This window comes from Meriones unguiculatus, chromosome 6, assembly GCF_030254825.1.
Source record: "Meriones unguiculatus strain TT.TT164.6M chromosome 6, Bangor_MerUng_6.1, whole genome shotgun sequence".
NCBI lineage: Eukaryota > Metazoa > Chordata > Mammalia > Rodentia > Muridae > Meriones > Meriones unguiculatus.
This window is the reverse complement of record NC_083354.1, coordinates 18,302,001-18,327,806: the sequence shown is the minus strand read 5'-3', so window position 1 is coordinate 18,327,806 and position 25,806 is coordinate 18,302,001. Positions and strand designations below refer to the sequence as shown.

The 25,806-nt window shown below is 45.8% G+C and overlaps 1 protein-coding gene across 1 annotated transcript in view; it reads left to right on the top strand.

Moving 5' to 3' along the window:
• Positions 1-25,806, top strand: part of Myo1e (myosin IE) — a 182,885-nt gene that overhangs the window by 109,495 nt on the left and 47,584 nt on the right. Inside the window, exons 6-14 of the mRNA XM_060384821.1 lie at positions 1,175-1,264; positions 3,431-3,562; positions 6,143-6,277; positions 8,771-8,903; positions 16,350-16,546; positions 21,120-21,200; positions 22,159-22,245; positions 24,173-24,259; positions 25,049-25,216. Coding sequence (XP_060240804.1) covers positions 1,175-1,264; positions 3,431-3,562; positions 6,143-6,277; positions 8,771-8,903; positions 16,350-16,546; positions 21,120-21,200; positions 22,159-22,245; positions 24,173-24,259; positions 25,049-25,216 — 1,110 coding nt within the window. The remainder of the gene's footprint in view (positions 1-1,174; positions 1,265-3,430; positions 3,563-6,142; positions 6,278-8,770; positions 8,904-16,349; positions 16,547-21,119; positions 21,201-22,158; positions 22,246-24,172; positions 24,260-25,048; positions 25,217-25,806) is intronic.

Sequence of the window (25,806 nt, the reverse complement as noted above, 5' to 3'; positions counted from 1 at the left end):
GTTCTATCAGCTGAGAGGCCTCGTGTCTGTGATGTGTTTTTTGCACACTTTTAACTCTGGCATAGGACTGCAGTGTCCACACTAAATTCTCCTCCCGTTCTTGGCCAGTAGCTGTGTCACATGATCTCGTGTTGCTCCTGGCTGCCCTGGGTGTGAGTCCATGCTAGAAGAAGCAGTAATGCCCGGGCTGCTTTAAGGGAGTCAGTTCACCTCTTCCACCATGTAGGTCCTGAAGATCAGACTCAGCCCTGTCAGCAAGATCCCGGGGAGCCCAGGTTACTTTGAAATGCAGAGTCCTGGGCCCTGCCCCAGACCTACTAAATTTACCCCTGCATTTTAGCAAGACTTTGCCCTTCCCTCCTCTGATTGGTGCACAGTTAGTTTGAGACACACAAGATTATGTTTCTGTAGACGTTTGGGAAGGAGAAATGACGTGTTACCATCTAGATAAGCCTCTAGTGCCGCAAGTGGAACAGCTGAGGAAGAGCCAATGGCGAGGAGACTTCTTCATGCCTCTCTTTACTCCCCATTGTCATCACCAAAATACCCAGGTGTGCAGGAGGGAGTCACGGCACGCAGAATGGAAACCAGTCCCAGACTGTGTGGATTCTGGGTTCCTGGTGGCATCCCAGTTTTGGGATCCGGTTTCAAATCAAGGGGGGTTGGGAAGCCTGGTCGTACAAGTAGGCTTGGGTCTGTAGCCATGCAGGAGGAGTAGCTCAGTTGGTATGCACTCAGTTAGCAGGCAGAAAGCCCTGGGTTTGATCCCCAGCACTGTGTAAACCTCTTGGACTGGCACGTCCCTATAGTGTCAGCACTTGGGAAGTAGAGGCAGGAGAATCTGGAGTTCAAGGTTACCTTCAACTACATACCAGGTTTGACACTAGCCTAAGCTATATATCCCAGCACTCAGGAGACAGGCAGCTCTATCTCTGAGTTTAAGGCCAGCCTGATCTACGTAGGGAGATCCAAGCCAACCAGGGCTACACAGTAAAATCACGACTCTACAAAACAAGACAAAATCAAAATGAATTCTCCAGAGATACCATAGGACACGTGGATTGGGGCCTCTTACTTTATAATATTCAGAAAGCAGAAACTTGGGGGAACGTTGACTTTGACATGGTATGATGAGCACCATTATTTTTCTGACCCTTCTTGTCTGCTGCAACAGCATGTCAAGGACATCATCCTTCAGTCCAACCCGCTCCTGGAGGCCTTCGGAAACGCCAAGACAGTGCGCAACAACAACTCCAGCCGATTTGTAAGTGTCCCGATTCCAGTCGAGGGAGCACTTCCCGTGTCCTGAAGAGCTTTTCTAGCTCTATTGTCTTCTAAGCAACGTACCCTTTGAGAGAAAGTATTTTTGAGCTTTTGGACACAGACAAGATCATTTTAGAAATGGCTCGCTCCTTGAGTTGCTTTAGTAAGGAAATTAACAGTTGATGAGCAGGAGAGCCCTGGTCCTAGAGAAGTTTGCAGGGCTGTCTGGAGGAAAAAAATGATCAGACTAGAGAAAGCCTCAGGACTAGACTTGCTCCTCCGAGCTGGGTCTGAAGGGAGCAGACACTTGGGCTGAGGGAGCAACTAGGACAGAGCTTCCTCCCCTCTGCCTGCCTCCCCTTCTGGACTGCTGAATTTGCTTGCTGTCTGCTCACAGAATGAAGAGGTCCTGGTACCTCCTAACTCCATGTACCCAGGGTTAGGACAGGGTCACCCTTGCCTTTCTATGAATGACTTTCTTAAATGTTTCTGACTGGAAGTCTTGGCGGTGGAGTATTGAAATGTGACCATTCCAAAAGGCCAAAGGTGTATTACAAACAAACAAAAATACAAACAAAGAAACAAATGCCCATAGATTCAGAATCCTATTTCAACCATACAAACTGTGTAGCACTCAGGCAAGAGCCGTCTGTGAGGCTCGTTAGTGGGATATTTCACAATAAATAGTGGGTGGGACTTTCAAAGAAAACCAGTTTCTTTTTCACTTAGGGAAAAAAAATTCATTTATGCCAGGTGGTGGTAGCATGTACCTTCAGTTCCAGCACTTGGTTGGAAGAGGCAGTCAGCTCTATGTGAGCTGGAGGCCAGCCTGGACTACAGAGAGAGTTCAGGACAGCCAGCACTAAAGGGAGAAACTGCTTAAACAAACAGACAAAAACAGAAAAAGCATTTACTTATTTTTTTTTCATTTAGTCCTTTTTCTTTTGAGATAGTCTCCTATAGCCCAGGCTAGACTTAAATTCTCTATGTAGCCTAGGATGGCCTGTCTCTGCATCCCATGTGCTAAGATTACTGATATATTCCACCACGTTGGCTTCAGCCTTTGTTCAGAAAGGGAGGTTTTATTTCTAAGAGAAGTGCCCCTGTGGTCTCAGGCAGCCATTGTCACTGATGGGCATCTGGGAGTTCTGCTTCATGTTCCTCATTGTCTGGTGTCTGGTCTGTTTTCCTGCTTGTTCATCTTTTCGTGTTTTTTCAGCTCAATACTTGGGATGTTTTATTCTGACCTTTCTAGGTAATGACAGAAGAAAGACGCTGTGATTGAATTTTCCACATGACCTTTCTGCCTCTAATTATCATTCATAACCTGCCTTGCAAAAAAAAAAATAATAGATACTGTCAATGTTAACCCTTTAGCTGCCCACCCACACCCTCTCTCCTTAAAGAGCAGGAAAAAACATCCTTATGACTTCCCTTGACTTTTCCTGTTATAAGCTGTTTTTATTTTGTTGTTGTTTTATTCTGAGAGGCTAACTCAGTCAATCTTTAGAAACAGCAAGGGCCTAGCATTTTATAGCCTTGTAACCTTAATAGAGCGAGGAGGGAGTATCAAGTCAGTTTTCTTTGTGTCATGCTTAATGACATCAAAGAAGGGAAAAGTCTCTCTCTCTCTCTGAGTGTGTATATGTTTGTCTGTCTAACTCTGTTTCTCTGTGTCTGCATGTCATGCCTGATGGTATCAGATGCTACTCTCAGTAATTATTAAGAAATGTAAGTTTAAAGCCATATGCCATTTTCTGTATCTTAGGCAAGCATTGTAGAGAGTGATAATCAACAAGATGCCATTGGTTGAAGATGATTAATACCTTCTTCTAGAAGAACAATGTGGCAACCTTGGCGTTATGTGGTTTTCCGTCCCATTCTTCAGACAAGCACAGATGGGGAGAAGAAAGTGAGCAAGGGATGTAGTCTCCTTATTTAGTCTGGCCATGGGATTGATGCTCTGAATGCAGAACTGTGTGACTGGCAAGCTCAGGGGCATTGTTTGCTATGAAAAAAAAAGTAAGGAAGTCTAGTCATGGCTGGGGATAATCTAGAATGTCTTCCATTAATGAATTTCCTTGAATTATACCCTGTTTTCAGAGTCTTTTGGAGCACTGTGTTTTTGTTTACCGAGTATTAAAGGAAATTACTAATTTTCTTGTAGGGAAAATACTTTGAAATCCAGTTCAGTCCAGGTGGGGAACCAGATGGTGGCAAGATCTCCAACTTCCTTCTGGAAAAGTCCAGAGTGGTGATGAGGAACCCTGGAGAGAGGAGCTTTCACATTTTCTACCAGGTTTGCCTACATAACTTTTCTTTCCCATGTTTCTATTCCTCTTCCATATCAAAAAACAAAACTGGGGAGGCCAGTGGGATGGTTCAGAGGAAAGAGACACCTGAAGCCAACACTGAGTTCAATTCCTAGGACCACATGGTGAAAAGAGAGCCAACTCCCCCAGGTTGCCTTCTGGTCCCCAAGTGTACGGATAATTTTCCCCCTCTCAACCCTCAGGTTTAGGCGGTAGTGTAACAAGTTCAGAAAGATGCCCCTGTGGTTTGTACAAGTGTGTCAAAGGGGCACGTCCCCAAGGAATGTTGAGGTCTAATTAGGGTAACGAGGCAAATTCCCCCCAAGGGTAAAACATTAAATTGTTGACAAACTTCAAAACAGAAGTAGGAGTGTTTGTTTGATCATTTGCCAGATAGGAATCTGTGTGGGAAGAGTTGGAGGTGTGGAAGTCAGGGAAGACGGAGAAGGGAGCACCCTAGGCAAAGAAGGATGGAGGTGCTGAGCAAGAAAGTCAGGTGATGGGAACAAAGTGTCCAGGGCAGGTACCTCCAGCTACCACACTATGAAGTGAGTGATGCAGTAGGCTCGATCTCCAGAGCAAGACCAGACAGCCCCTCCTCAGACCCGCAGACCCTTGCAGCAAGATGCTTAAAAAAAAAAGTGTGTGTTTTTTAAGATGCATTTACTTTATGTGTGTAAGTGTTTTATGTGCATGTATGTCTGTATACCACATGCATGCCTAATGTCAGGGGATCTCATAAGAGTGGTCGGATCCCCTAGATGGTTGTGAACCACCATGTAGGGGCTAGGATCTGATCCCAGGAGTTCTGCAAGAGCAGTAAGTACTCTTAACCACTAAGTCATCTCTCCAGCCCCTAGATGCTTTTAAGTTGTGGTTCAGACTTTAGCGATCACCGTGGTCAGTTGTTATTTTTTATTGTGTTTGGTGGTGGTGGTGTTATTCAGTGCTGGAGAGTTAACCCATACCTTCCATATACCAGGCAAGCACTCCACCCCAGAGCTAGTTCCTCAACCCTCTTTTTACTCCTTTGATTTTGAGACAGAGTCTCTCTAAGTTACCAGGCTGATTTTGAACTCACCTGGTAGCCCAGGCAGGCCTCACACTTGTGGTCCTCCCTGCCTAAGCTCAAGTAGCTGAGATCAGAGGCATGTTCCTCTAGACAGTGCCAATTTGGCTATTTAGAAAAATGTTCATGTAGCTAGAAATGTAATCATGCCATACTCAAAACTGGAATATTCCAGCTAGCCTAAGAATTATTTCTACATTAGGAATCCACAATAAGAAACACCCAAAAAGGGTGTTTCTTTAGATTGTTTTTTGTTTTTGTTTTTTTTCCTAAGATCCCTAGGTTAGAAAGAAGCTCACGGTTGATTTGTCAGCTGCCCAGGCCTCTTCCAGGATAGCGACCAGTTCCTTTTAGTATCTATTTGTTGAAAAAGTTCACAGATGACAAAAAGCTTATGGGAGATTAGTGACAGCTCTAGTCATCAAAGCTGCAGGGAGGGATGAGAGAACTGTGACTGTGTACCCCGGGTCTCTGTTAGGATCGCCCACCAGACAGAAAGAGCGATGGATGATTAATTACACGTCCCACTTCCCTCCCGAGATCCCCTAAGTGGAGGTCAGAAACCACCAGAGTACTGTCTAGAAAAATGGTTTAGCAGTTGAGAGTACTCAGTGCTCTTGCAGAAGACCCGGATTCGATTCTTAACACCTATGTGGTTAGCTAACAAAAATCTCTAACTCCAATTCCAGGGAATAGAATGTCTCTTCTGGTCTCTGCAAGCACCAGGCATACATGTGGTCTACAGTCATGCATGTAGACAAAACACCCTACACACACACACACACACACACACACACTCACACACCAAATAAGGGATAGAAACTGTTGGGCTCAAAGATTCAAGAGTCTCATATGAAGGTCAAGATTAAAGTTATAGACCTGATGAGACTCTCCAGGGTTTACAGTTCAGAGGGTTAGGGTCCATGGTGGGGACAGCGTGGCAACAGGTGGCAGGCATGGTACAGGAACAGGCAGCAAAGATCAGCCATCTTGAATCAGGAGCATGAAGCAATCAGTACATCTAAGAAAGCCTGCCCTCTCTTAGGCCTTATCAGAGTTAAGAACCGGAAGTTGGGGTGGGGAGATGGCTTGGTGGTTAAGACTGCTCTTCCAGAAGACCTGGTTCAGTTCCCAGAACCTTCCCTGGTACTCACAACCATCTACAATTCATTTCCAGGGGGTCTGACACCCTCTTCTGGCCTCCACGGGCACTAGGTGTGCGCGTGGTACATATACACACATACAGACAACAGCCATACACATCAAAACAACCAAAACTAGAGCTTGCAGACTAGACCGGGGCTGAGACAGCTACAGCCCTGAGTGATTCTTACAGAGCCTCAGATTCTGGAGGCTGGACCCCCCTAAGAATTTTTAAGTATGAGCTTAGAAGAGTTTTCCCCGCCTGGGCTCAGGGATGGTGGTCCCCAGAACCGCAAGGTAGCTGTGGGCGCTTTGTAGACCATGTCCCGACACATCCTGTGTGCTCTCACGGCAGCTCATCGAGGGTGCCTCTCCAGAGCAGAAGCAGAGCCTCGGCATCACCAGCATGGACTACTACTACTACCTGAGCCTCTCAGGGTCCTACAAGGTTGATGACATTGATGACAAGCGAGAGTTCCAGGAAACCCTGGTAAGTGTGGGTACCGGGCTGGGCTGGGCTGTCTCAGCACTCCTGCCTGAGCATCAGCTGAGGTAGAGGACAGCAAAGAGCAGACAAGGGTGGGACCTGCCCCCTCAGCCCCTGGGAGCACTTCTGAAAGCCCGTGTTCAGCACCTTGGAGAGCTGTTTTTACCCCCCAACTGCCCGAGGACCGCATCGTGGTTCGAGATGAGTAAAGAGCAAATTCATTATTATCCTCACACAAGAGTGTTCTGATAAACAGACTAAGACAAGCGAGGGGATGAGTTTAGCGTGCTTCTTTGCTGAGCAGCCAATACTTAGAGAACTGTTCCTGTAAGCCCGTCTATGGTCTTAATTGAATGTTGAAAGTACTCAGGGCTGGAGAGATGGCTCAGCAGTTAAGAGTACTTGCTGTTCTTGCAGTGGATTCTCTTTCTGTTTCCAGCACCCACATCTGGCAGCTCACACCTCCAAGGAATCTAATACATTCAGGTGCATTTGTGGACACTTACACACATGTAACATACACTCACACAGACACACAAAGGTAAACATTTCAAAATATATATGTAAAGTTTTTGATCAGGCATAATGGCGCATATACCTTTAATCCCTTCCAGGGCAGCCAGGGCTACACAGTGAGACCTTGCCTTAAAACAAACAAACAAACAAACAACAAAGCCCCAGGCAGTGGTGGCACACACCTTTAATCCTAGTGCTCAGGACGCAGAGACAAGGGGATCTCTATGAGTCTCAGGCCAGCCTGGTCTACAGAGTGAGCTCCAGGACAGCCTGGGGATGTTACACAGAGAAATCCTGTCTCAAAAAAGAAAAAAGAAAAGAAAAAAAAAATCAAACAAATAAATAAAACCCTGAAAACAAAACAAAAAATTTAAAATGCTTTTAGGTTCAGTTGGTTGTAACCTCTTCTCTGCTTCTGAGTTTGGAGGTCAAAGGACAGCAGCCGCGCTGTGAGCTGTTTCACACTGTACATGTCACGTGTTACAGTCTAGGTTACCACACCAGATTTTTGAGAGTTTGTGACCTGCATGAAATTACCTAAATCATCCAGTCTAGGTTGTCCTGGAGGGAGGCCTGTCATCCATCTATCCTTCAAGAACCACACTGACACTGTCCTTCGAGTCAACAAGCTCAGGCCTGTTCATTCATTGACAACTGAAAGGGACCTAGAATGAGCAGGAGAGGGCCATTGTGAGGGGAGCTGGTGTGTAGCTCAGTGACAAGACATTAAGACAGAGGAGTCCCAGGTCTTGAGGCCACCCAGCCACAGCCTTAAGGAAGGATGAGGGCTCAACACTAACCCAGGGAATAGTTCTAAGTTACAGAAATCCAAGACTCAGCCATTTTCATTTAATGGACTCAGAAACTTGGTGTCTTAGTGGTCTATAGGTTCTGGAGATTTTTTTTAAAGTGATTTATTTACGTTTATTTCCTGTGCATTGGTGTTTTGCCTGCATGTGTGTCTGTATGGAGGTGTTGGAGCCCCTGGAAGTGGAGTTACAGACAGTTGTGAGCTGTCATATGGGTGCTAGCAATCCAACCTGGGGCCTTTGGAAGAGCAGCCGGTGTTCTTAATCGCCGAATCATCTATCCAGCTCCTTCTGGAGATTTTGAAAGATGTTTCTGCTGATGAAAGCTATCCCCCTACCTCCCCACAAAGGAGATCACTTGTGACCTCTTCGGGTGGCTGGGAATTGGATGGTAGTTTCTTGGAGAGGGCTGGCAACCAGAACACACTTGGGACAGGACAGACATGGAAGCTTGTGCCCAGACTCCTGTCCCCTGAGTGTCCCTCCTCTGTGGTCTAGGGTGTTCCTAGAGAGCATGTTGTGTTTAAAAACAGACTTGTCCTTCCAGCAGAACTTCTAAGAGCCTGCGAAGGCTAGGGAGATGGTTTGGTCAGCAAACTGCTTGCCACATAAGCTTGAGGCCCTGAGTTAGAGTCCTGAAACCCATGAGAGGAAGAAGGGGAGGGTCAAGAGGAAAAAGGAAGGAAGAGGAGGAGGAAGAAGGGAAGAAAGGAAGGAAAGAAGGAAGGAAGGAAGAGAGGGAGGAGAGGAGGAAGAAGAAGGGAAGGAAGGAAGGAGGGAGGAAGGGAGGGAGGGAGGGAAGGAGGGAAGGAGGGAAGGAAGAAAGAAAAGGGTGGCAGCATACACTGTAATCCCAGCTCTAGGGAAGCAGAGCCAGGAAGATCCCTAGGGCTTTGTTTGATCATCTAATCTAGACAAATCAGTGAGCTCCACATTTAATGAGATATCCTGTCTCAAATGTATAAAATGAGGAAGACACACCTAACATTACCCTCTGACCTCCACACACATGTGCACCTGCATACGTCTGACCGAGGACACATCCTTGTGCACACACACACTAAGGAAGGAGAGTGAGTGCCCAGCTCACTGATCACGTTGTTTGATGAAGACTTCCCGTCATCACTGCGGGCTAGCCAGCCTGCCGGGCTAACGTCTTGCTCTCTTCCAGCACGCCATGAACGTTATTGGGATCTTCTCAGAGGAGCAGACTCTGGTGCTGCAGATTGTGGCTGGAATTCTCCACCTGGGAAACATCAGCTTCAAAGAAGTGGGCAACTATGCCGCCGTGGAGAGTGAAGAATGTACGTAGCTCTGCCTGGGGTGGAGAGTGAGGGGAGTGAGTGGTCACCTCCAATCGTACATGACCTACCTACCCCTTGGCTTGGCCTAGATTACTAGTGAGGTACATTGGTAAGAAAGGAGAAGTCATGTGTCCTAAAGAACAAAATGGCCTCAGGACAGACTAGATCTCTTTCATGCACCTGTCCTTCCCTCCCCTTTCCTTTCTTCTCTTCCTCTTCCCTCCCCTCCCCTCCCCTCCCCTTTCCTCTCCTGTGCTGTCTCATTTCTTCTCCTCTCCCTCTTCCTTTCTCTTCACCCCTTTCCCTCTTCCTCTCCTCTCCTATGTGGTTTTCTCTCTCCTCCTCTCCCTCTCTCCTCCTCTTTTTTTCTCTATGTGCCTCTTTCCTCCCTCACCTCAATGTCCTAGACTGTAGATGATTTAAAAAAAATATTTCTATTCACTACTAATCTTGGAGAAACCTGGCAGAATTTAACCTTGAATTAAACCTGGGAGAATAATAAGCATCTAGTTTATTGTTATTATTTAGTGTGGGAGTGTGCACAGGTGCCGTGGCATTGTGTATGGAGGTCAGAGGACAGCTTGTGGGAATCCTTTCTCTCCTACCACGTGTGTCCTGAGAATGGAAATCGGGGCATCAGAACCTAACAAGTCATCACGCTAGCTCTTCATCTAGTGTCAAAGATGATGTCACACTCTAATGATGACAGAGATAGTTGATTAGTGACTCAGATGAGTCGCTTGGTAGAAACCTTTCCTGTACCTGGCCCTTATGATAAATAGGTACATGAATGCCCTGACCAGCGAGTGACAGGATGTGAAACCTAGAGGGTTTGCAGTTTCTCCCATGAATCTGATTTAGATTAGATTTCTGGACACAGAGAGATGAACTTTGACCACTGGGCTGATATTTCTGGTGATCACATCTATCTCAGCCACATCCTTGAGACCCAAATGGTCCTGTTTTTACTCTTTCAGAGAGAACTAGGGTCCTTCATACGGAAAGTTCCACTGGTCCCCTATGCCTCTGATCTACCACAAACCCTATGGCATGTGACCCCAATCTTTCAGACATCAGTGGCACTCCAGACCGTTCTCAGAACTCACACCCACTCTAGCCACCCAGGAAGGCATTTCTTCCTTCTCAGCATTCTTTTGGGATAAATTTAGATGCTTGGTAATAAATAGTATCCCACTCATTGCTGACAGTGCAGTGGGGAGATTTCCATTCCAAAAAAGGATCCTTTTTTATGTTTTCATTTTTCTTTTCTCATAAAAGAGGGAAGTTCTGCGAACGTCTGATGTCTATCTTTATCTGATAAAGACAAATTATATTTAACAAGGGAGGGTCCAGAAAAAAAATGCAGAGTGTGCATGAAGCTTAGGAAGGTGTCCTAACAATACCTCTGCTTGTAGACTGCTTGGACTTCACTCTTGACAGGAAAACAAATGCAGCCAATGTGCCCAGAAGGGTCATGGGTACCTAGCTGCATCACATCAGTAGTTCTGGTATGATAATGCTATCTAGCATTATCAGGAAACTGTATTTCTCTGGCCCCCTGAGAAGTAAAATCCTCCCTGCCTGCTTATACTTGAGTATCAATTCAAGACCCTGAGCCAGTAAGCTTGACCCCGGGTCCTCCAATCAACAAGGAGTCCGCTGCTCAGCGATGGCCTCTGAGGTCAGCAGCCTCCCCTGGCACATGTGGTAGGCTTGTGAAACCAGAAACTGCTTGTGAAATTCCCTGAGGAGCGGTGATGGTTCAGTGGAAGTCAGAGAAGGCTGAGCTATGACCAAGTCAGTTTAGCAGAGAAGTACACAGCCCGAGAGAGTACACAGCCATCATGTCTTCTCTCAGTCCTGGGCTGTTCATTTGGCCATCTAGTAACATGGTCAACTGGGTGCCTATTGATGCCTTTGCCAACAGCTGCCTCCCCTCCCCAGTGGTCACCAGGACTCCCAAATGATGGGAGTTGCAGATTAGCCATACGTATATTCTTTCTCCTTTCAGGCTATAATGAGAGTTTCTATGGCCATGCTCTACAGTTGCTTTTCCAGGTATCTGGGAGACTACTCTGTATCCATTTCTTTTTTAACAGCTGCTTGGCTAGTCTTTGGGTTATTTGTCCACCATCTGTTACTAAGCATTAAGATTGTTTCTGGGGCATGTAGCTCAGCTGGTACCTGACATTCATAAGGCCTTGGGATTGATCCCCTTCACCATCTAAGCAGAGCAGGGTGGAGCATCCCTGTAACTCTAGCATTCAGGTGGCATCAGCAGAGTGAATAACCTTGGTTCCTTCCATCTTTCTCATGTCTGAGAATAACTTTGAAATAAATATATCAAGAGAAGCTTTATAGGATCTGGATGTCGTGGCTAGTGCACTCCTGTGATCCCAGCACTCTGGGAGGCAGAGGTAGACAGATCTCTGTGAGTTTGAGGTCAGCCTAGCCTACAAAGTGAGTCCAGAACAGCCAAGGCTATACAGAGAAACCCTGTCTCAAAAATTGAGAGAAAGAAGCTTTATAAAAGCTATCCATGCCTTCTGTAATTAAAGATAGCAGCTTTTCCAGGCTATTTGAAGGAAAGGGCTAAAATCCCTTTCAAATTGGCCCTCTAAAGCAAGCTAACCATCTATTTGACCTTGGACTGATGGGGACACAGCATTTCCTTTATGTTTCTGAGAAGCCAATAATCAAACCTTAACTGAGACGCTTGTGTACTTTTCCATATCATAGTAAAACTGTGTACTTTGGATCAACAAGTATTACTTGAATTTGATTGAATATCAAATTAACTTAAGAACTTTTGTTGAAGAAAAAAATACTGCTTTAAAACCACTGAGGAGGCCTGCAGAAATGGTTCAGCTGTTAAAGGCTAGGCTCACAACCAAAAATATGAAACCACTGAGGAGTTCAAGTACATCTGTCATCCCACCCATTGATAAATAAATTAGAAAGCGTCATCAAAACCTGATGAAATCATGTTTATTTTATCTTGGCCTTCCCCGTGTAGCCCAAGCTGCCTCAAACTTGGTATGTTGCAAAGATGACATTGAACTTCTGCTCTTTCTTTGTCTATGTCCTAAGTGGCAAGATTACAATTGTGCACCACTGTGATAGAAAAAAAAAATATGGCTTCTCAGTGAGCAATCACTCCACATATTTGAGAGGAAGGAAGGCTCTTTAGTGCCTAGCCAACTAAGGCTAATGGTGCAAATAGCAGTCACCCTTGAAGAGAAGATTTTATTGACTTGTATACACCTTAGGCTTATGCATTTGACAAACGCTGTCATCCTTAAATTTCTTTCCCGTCCAGACCAGGTTACACTTCAGTTTGAACACAGACAGGAAACTTCACGTTTGGCCACTAAGACAGATAGGAGATTACCCAGCAAAGAAATTGCATATGGCCAGAATTATTTCCAGTAAAACCAGGGTTGTTCTATTTCGAATGGTTGTTACCCAGGGTCATCTTGCCCACCTGGCAGAATTACGTTTTTCCTGATAAGAGCACAGGGGATTTACTGGCAGACCAAGACTTGATGATGATTGTCACCTTGTTGCCCGCCTTGAGTGGTAGGTCTTTGGGGAATGGGAATCAGGGCCTGATGGCTGGTTGACAGTCCCCTTTGTCAAGGGAATGGAGCCTAACACAGGTCAACCCCGGTGAATAAACATTTGCACCTTAGCATCTTAAGAATCCCCTATCTCTAACTGGCCTGCCTCGCAGACTGCTTATCTTTAGGGGCTTTTGGAGGCAGTGCTCCTTTAACTAAGTTCCATTTGTGTGACTTCACGTCCCCTAAGCAAATATATTAGTGAGCCCTTTATAACGTCAATTTTATTTGACGTTAAACCGCCACACCTGGTTTCCTGGAGCCTGGGGGTGGAACCCAGGCTTTGTGCATGCTGAGGCAAGCTTTCTCCTAACTGAGTTACATCCGCAAACCTGACACCTCTTTAACCGTATGAAGAAGGAATTTTATTTTGCAACATCCTTTTGACTTTTCTGTCCTCCTTGTAGTTCAGATTTAAGTGGGATGCCTAGGTTGAACCTCACTTTGCACATTAAGCTTCCTTCATTGACTTTACCTGTTGAAATAATCTCCTACCACGTTCCTCCTGGTGTCTATGACTGAACTCCGCTGGTCCTACCCCAACCTTCTACGATTAATCCTTGCTCCTTGCCTCTCCTTCCCCAAGCCTGTGGGCCTCTGTGTTGAAGTTCCTCCCTGGCCCCCGCCCCACTCACACACCCTCATGGAAATTCACAGCCTGGAGGAAGTCAAGCTAAGCAAAACTATCATTTCAGCACCCAGGCAGCCGCAGAAGAAAATATGAGGCCGTAAAACCCTGTGTTTGAAAAAACATGGCATGGATTTTGTCCAAACCAAGTGCTGTATTTCCTCTCTAGCCTACTTAGCTCTCTCGCTAAGCTTGTGGCTCTGGCTCTCAGCCACGCTCCATGCCTTGTTTCTGGAGAGCCTGCAGCCCTCAGATCCACCCTCTTCTACTGGAGAGACATGGAAGGAGAACACAGGTCCGGTCACTCCCTTCTGTTTTGTCTCAGAGGTTCTCATCTCGGCCTTATTTAGTTTCCTCAGCTAAGGCCGTAAAGATAGCAGCTGGAACTGTTTATCAGACAGCTCAACTCTTCCCCACTTTTGTCATGGTTAAGGCTTAGGGGGAATCGCATGTTTACAAAACAAACACGTTGGGTTGTATAAAGCCGCTCACTGTGTAGTTCCCATGAATGATGAGAAAAGCCCTAGTGGATATGATCTTTTTTTTTTTTTTTTTAAATGGAATCTTAATAGGAAACTCAGGATGGGTTTGACCCAGAAGGGCCCCACCTCAGCCTCATGAGTAACTGGAACCACGGGAGCGCACTACCGTGCTCAGCTCCTATAATTGTGTGTGCATGTGAATGGACACAAGCGCACATGTGGAGGCCAGAGGTCAGCCTCAGGTGTTGTTCCTCAGGACCAATCGATTTGTTGGGCTCTCGCTAGGACCTGGGACTCCCCACTTAGGCTAGGCTGGCTGGGCAGAGAACCCCAGACAACTGCTTGTCTCAGGGGATTATGGATGTGCACCACCACCCCTGGCTTTTCTATGTGAGTTCTGGGGACTAAACTCTCCTGGGGTCCCCACGTTTGCATAGCAAGAACTTCAGCACCTCAGCTTCTCCCCATCCCTTCTCTAAGGTGTTGATGAGAAGGCCCATGGCATCTAGTGGGACATGCCCTCCTGGATGCCTGTTGGAAAGGCTTATTCGATGTCTGCTACTTGGTGAATGCTTTCCTGGTCCCCACAACTGTACAAGTCCAGTGTGATTCGGGAATGTCCTCTGTCCTTACTTTGTATAGAGGAAGAATTAGCTTCTAGGAGTTAACCACTGGGGGGAAAAAAATCAATGCCTGAGAGATAGGTTTTTGGTTTAAAGGAAACAGTGCCTCGGGCTCTTTGTGAGACCTTCATGAGCATGAGAAAAGCCTTGTTGTGGTACTGGCTCCCCCCCCCAAAAGACACAGACTGACTCTTAAAAAATTAAGTGCTGAGAAGGGTCAGTCAGTTACATCCCAACACTCATTGTGAGATCCAAGTAGACTCACTTGGATGGGGAGGCTGATGGTGTATCCCCACTGTTAAAGGATCCTGTGGGGATCTTGTTTGGTTTAGCTCAGGTTGACCTGGAACTTGTAAACCTCCTGCCTCCACCTACCTTCTTAAGTATTGGGGTGATTGGTGTGTGCCACAAAGGTGACACCAACCACCAGATCTTAACACACTCCTTTTATCAGTAATGTGAGAGACACAACTATCAAAGTTCAGATTTTTTATTTGTATCTACAAAATCCTTCATTTGCATTAGGAGGCAATCTGAGCACACTTTCATGCCCAAGAATGGTATCCTTTATCCAGATATGAACATTCTGACTAGAGATCAAGGGACTCCCATCTCTTGGCAAGTCCTGTGGCCTGAAACAACACCCTCAAGAGCCTTCGGTTTTCTATTTGAAGACCCCAAATTCCCTCAGTATGTGTTGTGAGACAGTACAAGTATACTGTGATACCAATGGCATAATCCCCTCCATCCACAAGCCACCTCCAGTGCCATGGGATGGGTCTATTAAAAGCCTTCTGGGCTGGGAAGTACTCGCCATGCAAGCATGAGGACCTGAGTTCAATCCCCAGAACCTATCTTCTGAAGTCAGATTTAGTGATATGTCATCCCAGCCCTGGAGAGTCAGAGACAGGAGGATCCCTAGGGTTTGCTGGTCAACCAGCATGGCCAAATCAGTGAGCTCCAGGTTCAGTAAGAGTTCTTGTCTCAAAAAATGAGGTGGAGAGTGGCCACGGAAGACATGTGCCATTGACCTCTGGACTTGTGCACGAGTGCACACCCATATAAACACATAAACACATATATACTTGACTTCCGAGCCCCTTTTTCTTCTGCTCCCCATCCCAGGGCACCCTTCCCCCAATGCATCAAAATCTATCCCAGTCTTTTAATCTTAGCTTTCAGCTGTCGTGGATACTTATCTGCTCGACACAGGCCACATCCCAGCCATGCCTCTGCCTCCCAGCTCATTCCCATTACCACATACCGTTGCTCTCTCCACATCTGTACAAATCCCACCCTTCCTTGTCTGCCTAGGCCGGGTGCAGCCACTTCCTTGATTACACCAAAAGGCATTAAGAGCTTCCTGTCCTAAATTCTTTCGGAATTTTATAGTCTATTCAGATACAGTATGCTTCTCAGGAGGGGTCTTTATTTAATAACATTCCTAGATTGTCTTCAAGGTTTAATACATATTTACAATCTTTTCCTCTTTATTCTCTATGTTCTGTAATCCCTCTCCGTGTAAACGTTCGATCAGTAGGGGATTGCAGGGTTTAGTAGGTCTATAACGGGTATTACAAGTTCTCTGTACATGAGGCCAAGGAGACATTACACCAAAGGAAGAAAAACATTCAAAGCCAAAGAAAGGTTTGTTGATTGAGTTCCTGTGGGTGTCTTTGCCTTAATCACAGAGAAATGTCCATTTTCAATGTCTCTGTGTGGTGTCAATGGTGGTGGGGGTTCAGGGAAAGGACCGGCCTCATCATTCTCGAGCCACTGATTTGAATGATTGGAAGTCTCAGTAACCATAGGGGTTGGTTTACATAAAAGAACAACCGGGAACAGCAAATGGAGATGTGCATGGCGCTGATGGTCAGTCTTCTCACAGAGATCTGCCTGCCTCAGCCTACCAAGTGCTGGGATTAAAGGCGCGCACCAGCACCACCGCCTGGCTGGACGTCATCTCCGGAAGAGTGAAAGTTTTAGAAGTTAACTTTGGTGCTCGTTATCTGCCCACGTCCGCACAGGGCTTTCATGTGCTTATGAGATGTGAGTTACAATTCTGAAAGACAACCATGTTTTCTGTTCTACAGTTTTGGCTTTTCCTGCCTATCTGCTGGGTATAAACCAAGACCGTTTGAAAGAGAAGCTAACGAGCCGGCAGATGGATAGTAAATGGGGAGGAAAGTCGGAGTCCATCCACGTGACCCTCAATGTGGAGCAGGCCTGCTACACCAGGGACGCTCTCGCCAAGGCCCTGCATGCTCGGGTCTTCGACTTCTTGGTAGATGTAAGTAAGCACGCGTGGACGTGGGCAAAGTTTCGAATTTTAGACGTGAGAAATACAATGACCAAGAGTCTGTTCTCATGTTGGCCTCATTCCTTTGCATCATTACCTTGTCCCCCTCTGCCCTGTGTATCCCCTCCCTCCCTCTCTCTCTGCTTCTGGTGAATCTTGAATCCAACTCCTAGATAGTCACAGCAAGACGGAGTACTTAAAACCATTACAGTAGCACAAGATATTCAGTGAAAGCCAGGACTGGACTGGAGGAAGCCTGCAGACCAGGGCCATCCTTGATTTCTGAGTGGAAAGGCTCAGGAATGTTGTGTTTGGTAATAACCCGGTTAATTTGTAGCAAGTCATTTCAAACATGATGTGATAAGCACAGGTCTGTCCTTGCGTTTCTGTGGGGCAGGGATTCAAGATCAGCTCAACAGTTCTGATTCCAACACAGTTAAAGTTCAATACTGAAGGAGGGCAGTTCTCCAGGCTGGCCTGGGGCTGCGGCTGTGGTGTTGGATAGAAGGCTTTATGTGCTGTTGGGTGAGGTCTCTGTTCATAGCTATGTGCACCTCTTAGGGCAGCCTGATGTCCTCACAGCTGATTTTCCTGTGCCAGTGATCTAAGACAGGACGTGTGAGCAACGGGCCATTAGTTTTTTATGTCCTGATCTTGGACTTAATTATTATCACTTTGACACACTCAGTCTGTTCTGAGCAAGCCACCAAGAGTAGTTCACATGGCATGGGAACTGGGCTGTACCTTTCAAAGGGGGAAATATTGAAGGTTTTAGATAGCTCTCTATTATTGAGAGGTTTTTTTGTTCCATTGGGATTTTTGTTTTGTTTTGTTTTGAGATAGTGTCTTATGTACTCCAGGCTAGCCACAAACTCAATCTATAGCTAAAGATGCCCCCATTTATTTATTTATTTATTTATTTACTTACTTACTTACTTACTCATCTATCTATCTATCTATCTATCTATCTATCTATCTATCTATTTTGAGACAGGGTTTCTCTGTGTAGCCTTGGCTGTCCTGGAACTCACTCTATAGAGCAGGCTGGCCTCGAACTCCCGAGTGCTGGGATTAACGGCATGCACAACCATCACCCTGCTTGAGGAGGACTTTCAGCCTTTGATCTTCTTGCTTCTACCTCCTGGGTGTTGCTATAGTCATGTACTAGCATGGCTACTTTATGCAGTGCTGGGATATGAACCTGGGCTTTGTGCATGTTAGGCAAGCATTGTACCAGCTGGGCTACAAACCCAGCTTGACGCTGGATGTACTTTTAAATCAACTGATACTTTTGGACACAGTGTAATCATACACATGTTTATATGTGAATATACTTATAATTTTTAGATTTTATTTTTAGTTGTGTGTGTGTGTGTGTGTGTGTGTGTGGCAGGAGGTTAGGAGATAGCTTGCAGGAATTGGTTCTCGCCTTCCATTATGTAGTATACAGGGATTGAACTCGGGTCATGAGGCTTGGTGGCAAGCACCTATGCCCGCTGAGCCCCCTTACTGGCCCTGCCTCTGGTGTAGAGAGGTATAATTTATATTCCATAGGGAAAGCCAAGAGTGTAAATCTGGGCTAACCAGGGCCACCATTGATGTTAGACTAACAGACGCTAGTTTTCACTCTCTTCCACGTACTACTTCAGTGTTTCAGAGGAAAGGGTCATCGTTTAATTTCTCCAACAGTCCTGAAGCTCAGATATTATGTTGGTTTACATGATGAACAGAACAAGGCACAGAGAGCTTAAGAAACTGGCTGGAGCCAGGCATGGTGGTGCACGCCTGTAATTCCACCACGTGGGGAGGCAGAGGCAGGTGGATCTATATGAGCTTGAGGCCAGCCTGGTCTACAAAGCAAGTCAGGAAAGACAAGGCTACACAGAGAAACCCTGTCTATAAATAAACAAATAAAAAGAAAGAAAGTGGCTAGAGAAACCCTGCCGATAGAGAAAGAAAGAAAGAAAGAAAGAAAGAAAGAAAGAAAGAAAGAAAGAAAGAAAGAAACAAACAAACAAACAAACAAAGAAACAAAGAAAGAAACAAAGAAAGAAACAAAGAAAGAAAGAAAATGGCCAGAGCTCTCCTGGCTCCTGTTGGCTATGCTAGAGAGACTTAGATTCCTGGCTGTTCTGCTTTTTTGCTTCTCTGTGTTCAAACAGGAAACCCAAAGCATATCCTAGCCAGGAACAGCAGCCACTGGATCCCAGGAATCTGTGCCCAAATGTAGCCACTCTACCCACAAATCTCGGGCAGGGCTGGGGAGCTGGACAGGATAGGACCCTGCTTCCCACGCTGCTTGTGATTGTTGGAAGGCCTCGATTGTTTGGGAAGTTCAGGGCCAGGTGTTATCCAGACCCCCCATTTACTAAAAGGGATCTCAGGCGGCGATGCTGATAGATGAACAAGGCTGGGGGCAGGAGACTATGCGGAAGGGGGCCTGGGGCCCACAGCTGTGTGTCAGTTCAGGGTATGCGGCAATGTGGTGATTGCCATGGTGGTGGTTGCCATGTAACTGACATAACTTTGACCTGATATTAACTAGGTTCTACTGTATGTATGTATGTATGTATATATGCACCCTGTATGTATGTGTGCTGTACCATAGGTATGTATGCATATATGTGTGTGTATGTATGTGTGCTGTATGCATGTATGCATACATGTGTGTATGCTATATGTATATATGTATGCTGTATATATATGTATAATGAGCTGTGTGTTTGTGTGCTATGCTGTATGTATGTATATATGGAGTATGTGTGCATGCTTCCTGCATGTATGTGTATATGTATGTATACATGCTGTATATCTGTATTTTTGTATGCCGTGCTATATGTCTTTACTCACTAGCGCATAAGAAGCCGTCATTTTCTTGCCCAGGAAATGCCCCATGTCCACCAAAACACAGCGTTCACCAACTCCGGGAATATGTTTTTCTGTTTTGTTTTCCTTTGTTATTTGCGTCCCCACCACATGCCGCCCCTGCCCTGCTGGGTGTGAGTCTCTTCCGTCGGATCATGCGGCCTAGAGCACAGTCTTGGGCATTGTGTGGCTTCGGTTTGAACCTGAGCCTTGTCTCTTATCCTGTATGATCTCAGGCCTCCGTCTGGGAAGTGGGGGCATGGTGGTCTGACCGCCGCTGTGAGAGCCGTGCTAAGCAGAACTCGTCCCCATTGGAACGCTGCTCCCCTCTTGAGCTAAAAATAATTGCAAGGCCTAGCAAGATGGCTCAGCCAGTAAAGGTCCTTTCCACCCATCCCCAGGACCCGCGTGGAGAACCAGTTCCCACAACTGATCCTCTTTCCTCCACAGGCTATGGCTCATACATGCATACTCACATACACAGCGCCAGAAATCCATAAAGGAAATAAATATGAAAAATGTTTTGAAATAAGCAATTGCTTTTGTAGCTGGGAAAAGATCCAGCTGGTAAAATTCATGCTGAAGAGTCATGAAGACCTGAGTTCAGTGCCCATGTAAGAAGCCAGGCTTAGTACTTCATCCCTGTCATCCCAGTGCCAGGGAGCCAGGGACAGGAGGACACTAGGGCTTGCTGGCCAGACATCCAGGAGATGGCTCAGTGGGTAAGAGCCCTTGGTAAACAAGAAGGAAAGCAAGAAGACCTGAGTTCAAATCTCTGCTATCCCCACAAAAGCCAGGCATGGCTGCTCATGCCCATAACCCCAGGATTGGGAAGCAGAGACAGGCAGATCCCAGGAGCTTGCTGGCCAGCCACTGTAGGTGAAACACTGAGCTGCAGGCTCACTGAGAAACCTGCAAACACTAAAGCAGAGAGCAAAGGAAGAGGACACCTGACAAGACAGCTGACCTCCACATGCCCCTACACACATGCGCATGCACACACACGTAATAATTTATGTTATCTGTAGATTGTTCTCTTTCTGCATGGGCTTCTGGGAACTGGGACCACTTTATCTTCAGCATCAGCGACATGTTGTGTTCTTTAGGGTTAAGCAGCTTCTGACTTGGGGACATGTGACTGGCAATTGCAGGTTTTGCAAGAGTGGAGCATCCCTGGTTCAGGGCATGATCTCCCTTGCATCACCTGAGATGACAGCTTCTTCCAGGCCTCTGGACTTCTTAAAGAGTACCAGCTCTGCCATCACTGTACAAACACACACCCTGCCTCTACCTCCTCTTATCCCCTCAACCCCATATACCACACACATGCTACAGTTGTTGTTCGGATCGTACTGAGATCCTTTTTATTAGTTTGTTTGGTTTGGTTGTTTGTTTGTTTGTTTGTTTGTTTTATTCAGGGTTTCTCTGTGTAGCCCCGCCTATCTTGGAACTTGCTCTGTAGACCAGGCTGTCATCGAACTCAGCCTGCCTCTGCCTTCCAAGTGCTGGGATTAAAGGCATGTGCTGCCATTGCCAGGCATCCTGAGACCTTTTTAAAGCATAACACCCCTGTCTTGAAGCTGTCCTGTCTCCAGGGGTCAGGGTGGTTGCTGTGCAGTGCTCCCTGACCCTGACCCTCCCCTATGTCTGACCAGTAAGAATGAAAGGAGTTATCTGTACTCTGTTTGTTTTCTCCTAGTCCATCAATAAAGCCATGGAGAAGGACCACGAGGAATACAACATTGGTGTCCTGGACATCTATGGCTTTGAAATATTTCAGGTAAGGAAGCAGTGGAGGGAGGGGCCGGGAATGGCTCAGTGGGTATGAGTACTTGCCATGCAGGCATGAATGAAGACTTGAGTTCAGATAAAATGGCTGTGTATACCTGTAATCCCAATGCTGTGGAGATAGAGACAAATGCTCACTGGGGTTTGCTGCCCACTAGCCTCACTCCCTAGGTTTAGTAGGAGACTTTGTCTTAGGGGAATAAGGCAAGGAGTGATGACCCCCATATCCTCTCTCATCTCAGCATTCACAGTGAGGGGTCCTGCATACACACTCATGAATACACACACACAAAAAAAATAAAGGAGAGGAGGGAGGTGAGAAGCTAAGAAATACAAACAGAAAGAGAGAAAGAGAGGGAGCTGAAGAGATGGCTCAGAGGTTAAAAGCCTTTGCTGCCCTTCTAGAGAACCTGGAGTCAGCTCCTTATGTCTACATCAGTCAGTTTACAACCACTGTGACTCCAGCTCCAGGGGCTCTGATGCCCTCTTCTGTCCTCTGTGGGGCTGTGTGGCACACACACACACACACACTACATAAATAAAAGTAATAAATAGGAAGGAAGCAAGGAGGGAAGGGGAGTAGGGATGATGGGTGGGAGAAAGGAAAGAAGGAAGAAAGGAAGGAAGGAAGGAAAACCATTGATTCCAGGTAAGGCCAGGTTGAACCATCAGAGCTTGGAAGGGAAGGTGATGTTTCCTCTGGCCTACAAGCAATAATTCTAGGCAATGAAGATGCAGCAGGCTCCAGCTCATCTTTGCCTTTGTGAGTTCTCCATGTACCTTTACCAAATTAGTTTCTCCTAAATATAAACCAAGCTTCCTCTATTGACGTAGCCAGGGTTTCTGAAACAGCTTTCACAGACATTTCAGTACATCACCACGAAGTAAGTGACTTTTTAAATGATTTTGTGAAATGATTACAGGAAAGGACCTTCTTTTTTTCCCCCCAGAAAAACGGCTTTGAACAGTTCTGCATCAATTTTGTTAATGAAAAATTACAGCAGATTTTTATTGAGCTGACGCTAAAGGCAGAACAGGTAAGCAGTCCCTCATCCTTCATCCTGTTCTCTGTCTGATTTGCTTCAAAAATATAGATTTCTCTTTTGATGATCGATTTGGGTTTCTGTCTTGTATTAGGAAATGTACCCACCAAAATCAGCAGGAAAGCCATATGCCTTTGCAGTATTTTAGTCTTTGAAATGCAAATGCCATCTGCTGTGTGTTTCTTTCTCTGTCAGCAAGTGAAGCTAAGAGGCTGGACTGAGAGTGAGCTGTTTCTGCAACTCTCTGTCCCATTGACCAAGGTGAAATGGGAGCCCTCACTCTGACCTCCATTGTCAGGGAAACACCCCCAATCTTCCCCTTAAAGTATTCATATTTTTAGCAACACTGGCATTTGAGTTCTTTCTTGAGTTATGGCTTGCTTACACTTTGTTCTAAAAGTGCCTTGTAGGTTCTCTGAGATTCCTGGTGCTATGTTGTTTCAGATTTCCAGAGTCACCATCATACATCAAAACCGGGGGTTTGAGGTAGCAGAAATTTCTTCTCTTATCATCAGGTGACAAGAGTCTAAAATCCAGCCTTGCAGCTCCTCCAGAAGCCGAAGGGAGACTCCCAAAAATCCTAGGATTCTTTCCCTAGGATTCTTTCTCTGCCAAATCCTGCTGGCTCTTGGCCTTCTGTGCCTGTGCTGGTTAAACTCTCCTTCCTACCTTACCTTCTGTTGCTCCATGCTCTAGCCTCCTCCTTTTTCTCACTGAGACACTAGTCTTTGAGTTCAGGGCTTGCCCTATGTCTAGAGTGATTTAGTCGTGAGATCCTTAACTAATTATCTACAAAGACCTTATTTCTAAAGCTCGAATCCTGAGGTTCTGTACACATGCTACACATATCAAATGCTGTCTAGGGACTACCACGGGCATTCTGGGTAATCATGGAGGCCAGAAGAGGGCATCGGATCTTCAAGAACTAGGGTTGCAGGTATTTGCGAGCTATCATATGAGAGCTTAGAACTGAACCTGGATCCTCTGCAAGAGCATCTGGTGTTTTTAACCTCTGCGCCATCTCTCCAGACCTGGCTCTATATCTTGAAGAATTGGGCAATGGCAAGGTTGTTATTGATTATTGAAAGCTAAAATTAGAAGGGTTAAGACTGGTGCATGTAGTATGTGTGAGAGGCTCACTGTACATCTACTTGGAGATTCTCATGTGGAGATCGACTGAAACCACTAATAGGAGAGCTGAATGAACAAGAAGGACGGAAGTAGTCTCCAAGCTGCCTGTCACATACAAAGTCCTAGAAAGATCTTCTTCTTCTCCTCCTTCTCCTTCTCCTTCTCCTTCTCCTTCTCCTTCTTCTTCTTCTTCTTCTCCTCCTTCTTCTCCTCCTTCTTCTTCTCTTGCTGTGATAAAACACCATGGCCAAAGCAACTTATAAAAGAAAGTGTTTAATTGGGCTTATGGCTCCAGAGGTTTAGAGTCCATGATGGCAGAGTGAAAGAATGGCAGCATGAACAGCGGAGAGCTCACATCTCAAGCCACTATCAGAAGGAGGAGAGCACACGGGAGACTGAAGGAGGCTTTTGAGACCTCAAAGCTCAACTCCAGTGACACACCTCTTCCAACAAAGTCACATCTCCTAATCCTTCCCAAACAGTTCCACCAACTGAGTATTCAAATAAACGAGTCTATGGGGGCCATTGTCATTCAAACAAACACATGGATTCAGAAGGATCAGGAGTTCAAGGTCATTCTTGGATACATAATGAGTTCAAGACCAGCCTGGGACACATGAGACACTGTCTCAAACAATTATATGATATCAATTTTAATGTCTCAAGCAAAACATGAAAACCATTAAGTTATGAGATGTTTCTTTCCTATCAACCTCTTAGTGTATGTGAAAGGGATTCAAGTTTTCACTTTCATGGTGGTTTATGCAAGCTTTTAATTTCTGTTATCCAGGAAGAATATGTTCAGGAGGGAATTAGATGGACGCCCATTGAATATTTCAATAATAAAATCGTGTGTGACCTCATAGAGAGCAAAGTCGTAAGTACTAGCCTGCGGTTCCCTTTACTGGTCTACCCTTCAGTGAACTTTCATTCTCCGTGCCCCGGGTCATTGCTTTACAACTGATAAGGAAATAACTCTTGCACAGAATTTTAGCAGTAACGTTGGTACGTGTGAAAATAAAATAGTAGGCTTTTATTGCCACATAAGAATTTTATTACACATAAGAATGTGTACAAGTTGCAAATGTTTGTTCCTGAATTCTAGAAGGTAGCTCTTGGCTGTAGGACAAAGCAAATGAGCATTCATAAAGAGGGCCACAGCTTCCAGTCCTATCACGCACCCACATAGCAGGAACATGTATACAATACATACACACCAAAAATAAAAGTAAAGCGCTCTAAGGAGCTACCTAGCTTCTTGGAAATGGAGTTTCCTCCATCTTTAGGTCTGAATGATAAAACCTCCTTTGGGAATGTTAAGTGCATTTTTCCTGGAGGAACGACTAATGACCGAGATGGCATCTGAGTCTTGGAGCAGCGTGGCTTAAGAAGTGACCCTGTGGGCTGGAGACATGGCTCGGCAGTTAAGAGCACTGTCTGCTCTTTCAGAGGTCCTGAGTTCAAATCCCAGCAACCAAAGGGTGGCCCAGAACCATCTATCCTGGGATCTGATGCCTTCTTCTGGCATGCAGATAGAGCACTCATATGTAAAATAAATAAATATATCTTTAAAAAAAAAAAAAAAGGAAAAAGAAGAAGTGACCCTATAGCCGTTGTGTATTTAGATGGCTCAGTGACCAGAGCCTTGCCTTCCCGGTCCCACTAGAACCCTCCTGGAATTATGAGCATCCTGGATGACGTGTGTGCCACCATGCATGCTGTGGGAGAGGGTGCCGACCAGACCCTACTCCAGAAGCTCCAGATGCAGATCGGGAGCCACGAGCACTTCAACAGCTGGAACCAAGGCTTCATTATCCACCACTATGCTGGGAAGGTGAGGCCCGAGGCCGAGGTTCAGCAGGCCAGCATCGAGGCTCATTTTGAGCCTTTAGGGGTGGGATTTGTTTTCCCATGAACCAATAGACATCCATGTTGTTTGTTCATCCAACAAATAGGACTTTTAAAGAATTTGAAGACTTAAAGTACCGCCCACAGGGCTGCTTATTTTTAAAGTGTGAATCTCCCTGGTGTATCTCGCAAACACTGAAGCAGTAGATTCTCGTCTTGACAGCTGCAATCACAAACTTACATTCCTTCACTTTCCCATGGGCACTGGGACTATGAAGCAGGAGAAAGTGCACACTTTACACTTTTCCCTTAAAAGGAGTTTGGGCAACTAGGTGCCTATGGTACCCAACCATGGAATTTGGGGTCATGGCTCTCGGACGTTTCCTGGTCCTACGGAAATTCACAGATATACTCTTTCCTCCCAGCTGGTCATAGTCAACCAAGATCCCTGAGCGTGGGTTTTAGGACAGATGGGCCCAGCTCTGGTGCCATTCTAAGAACAACCGCCAAGCCTCAGTTGATGTACTTGATGAGTGAGTGCAAGGGCTCCCTTGTTCTTCCCTGAGCTAAAACTTT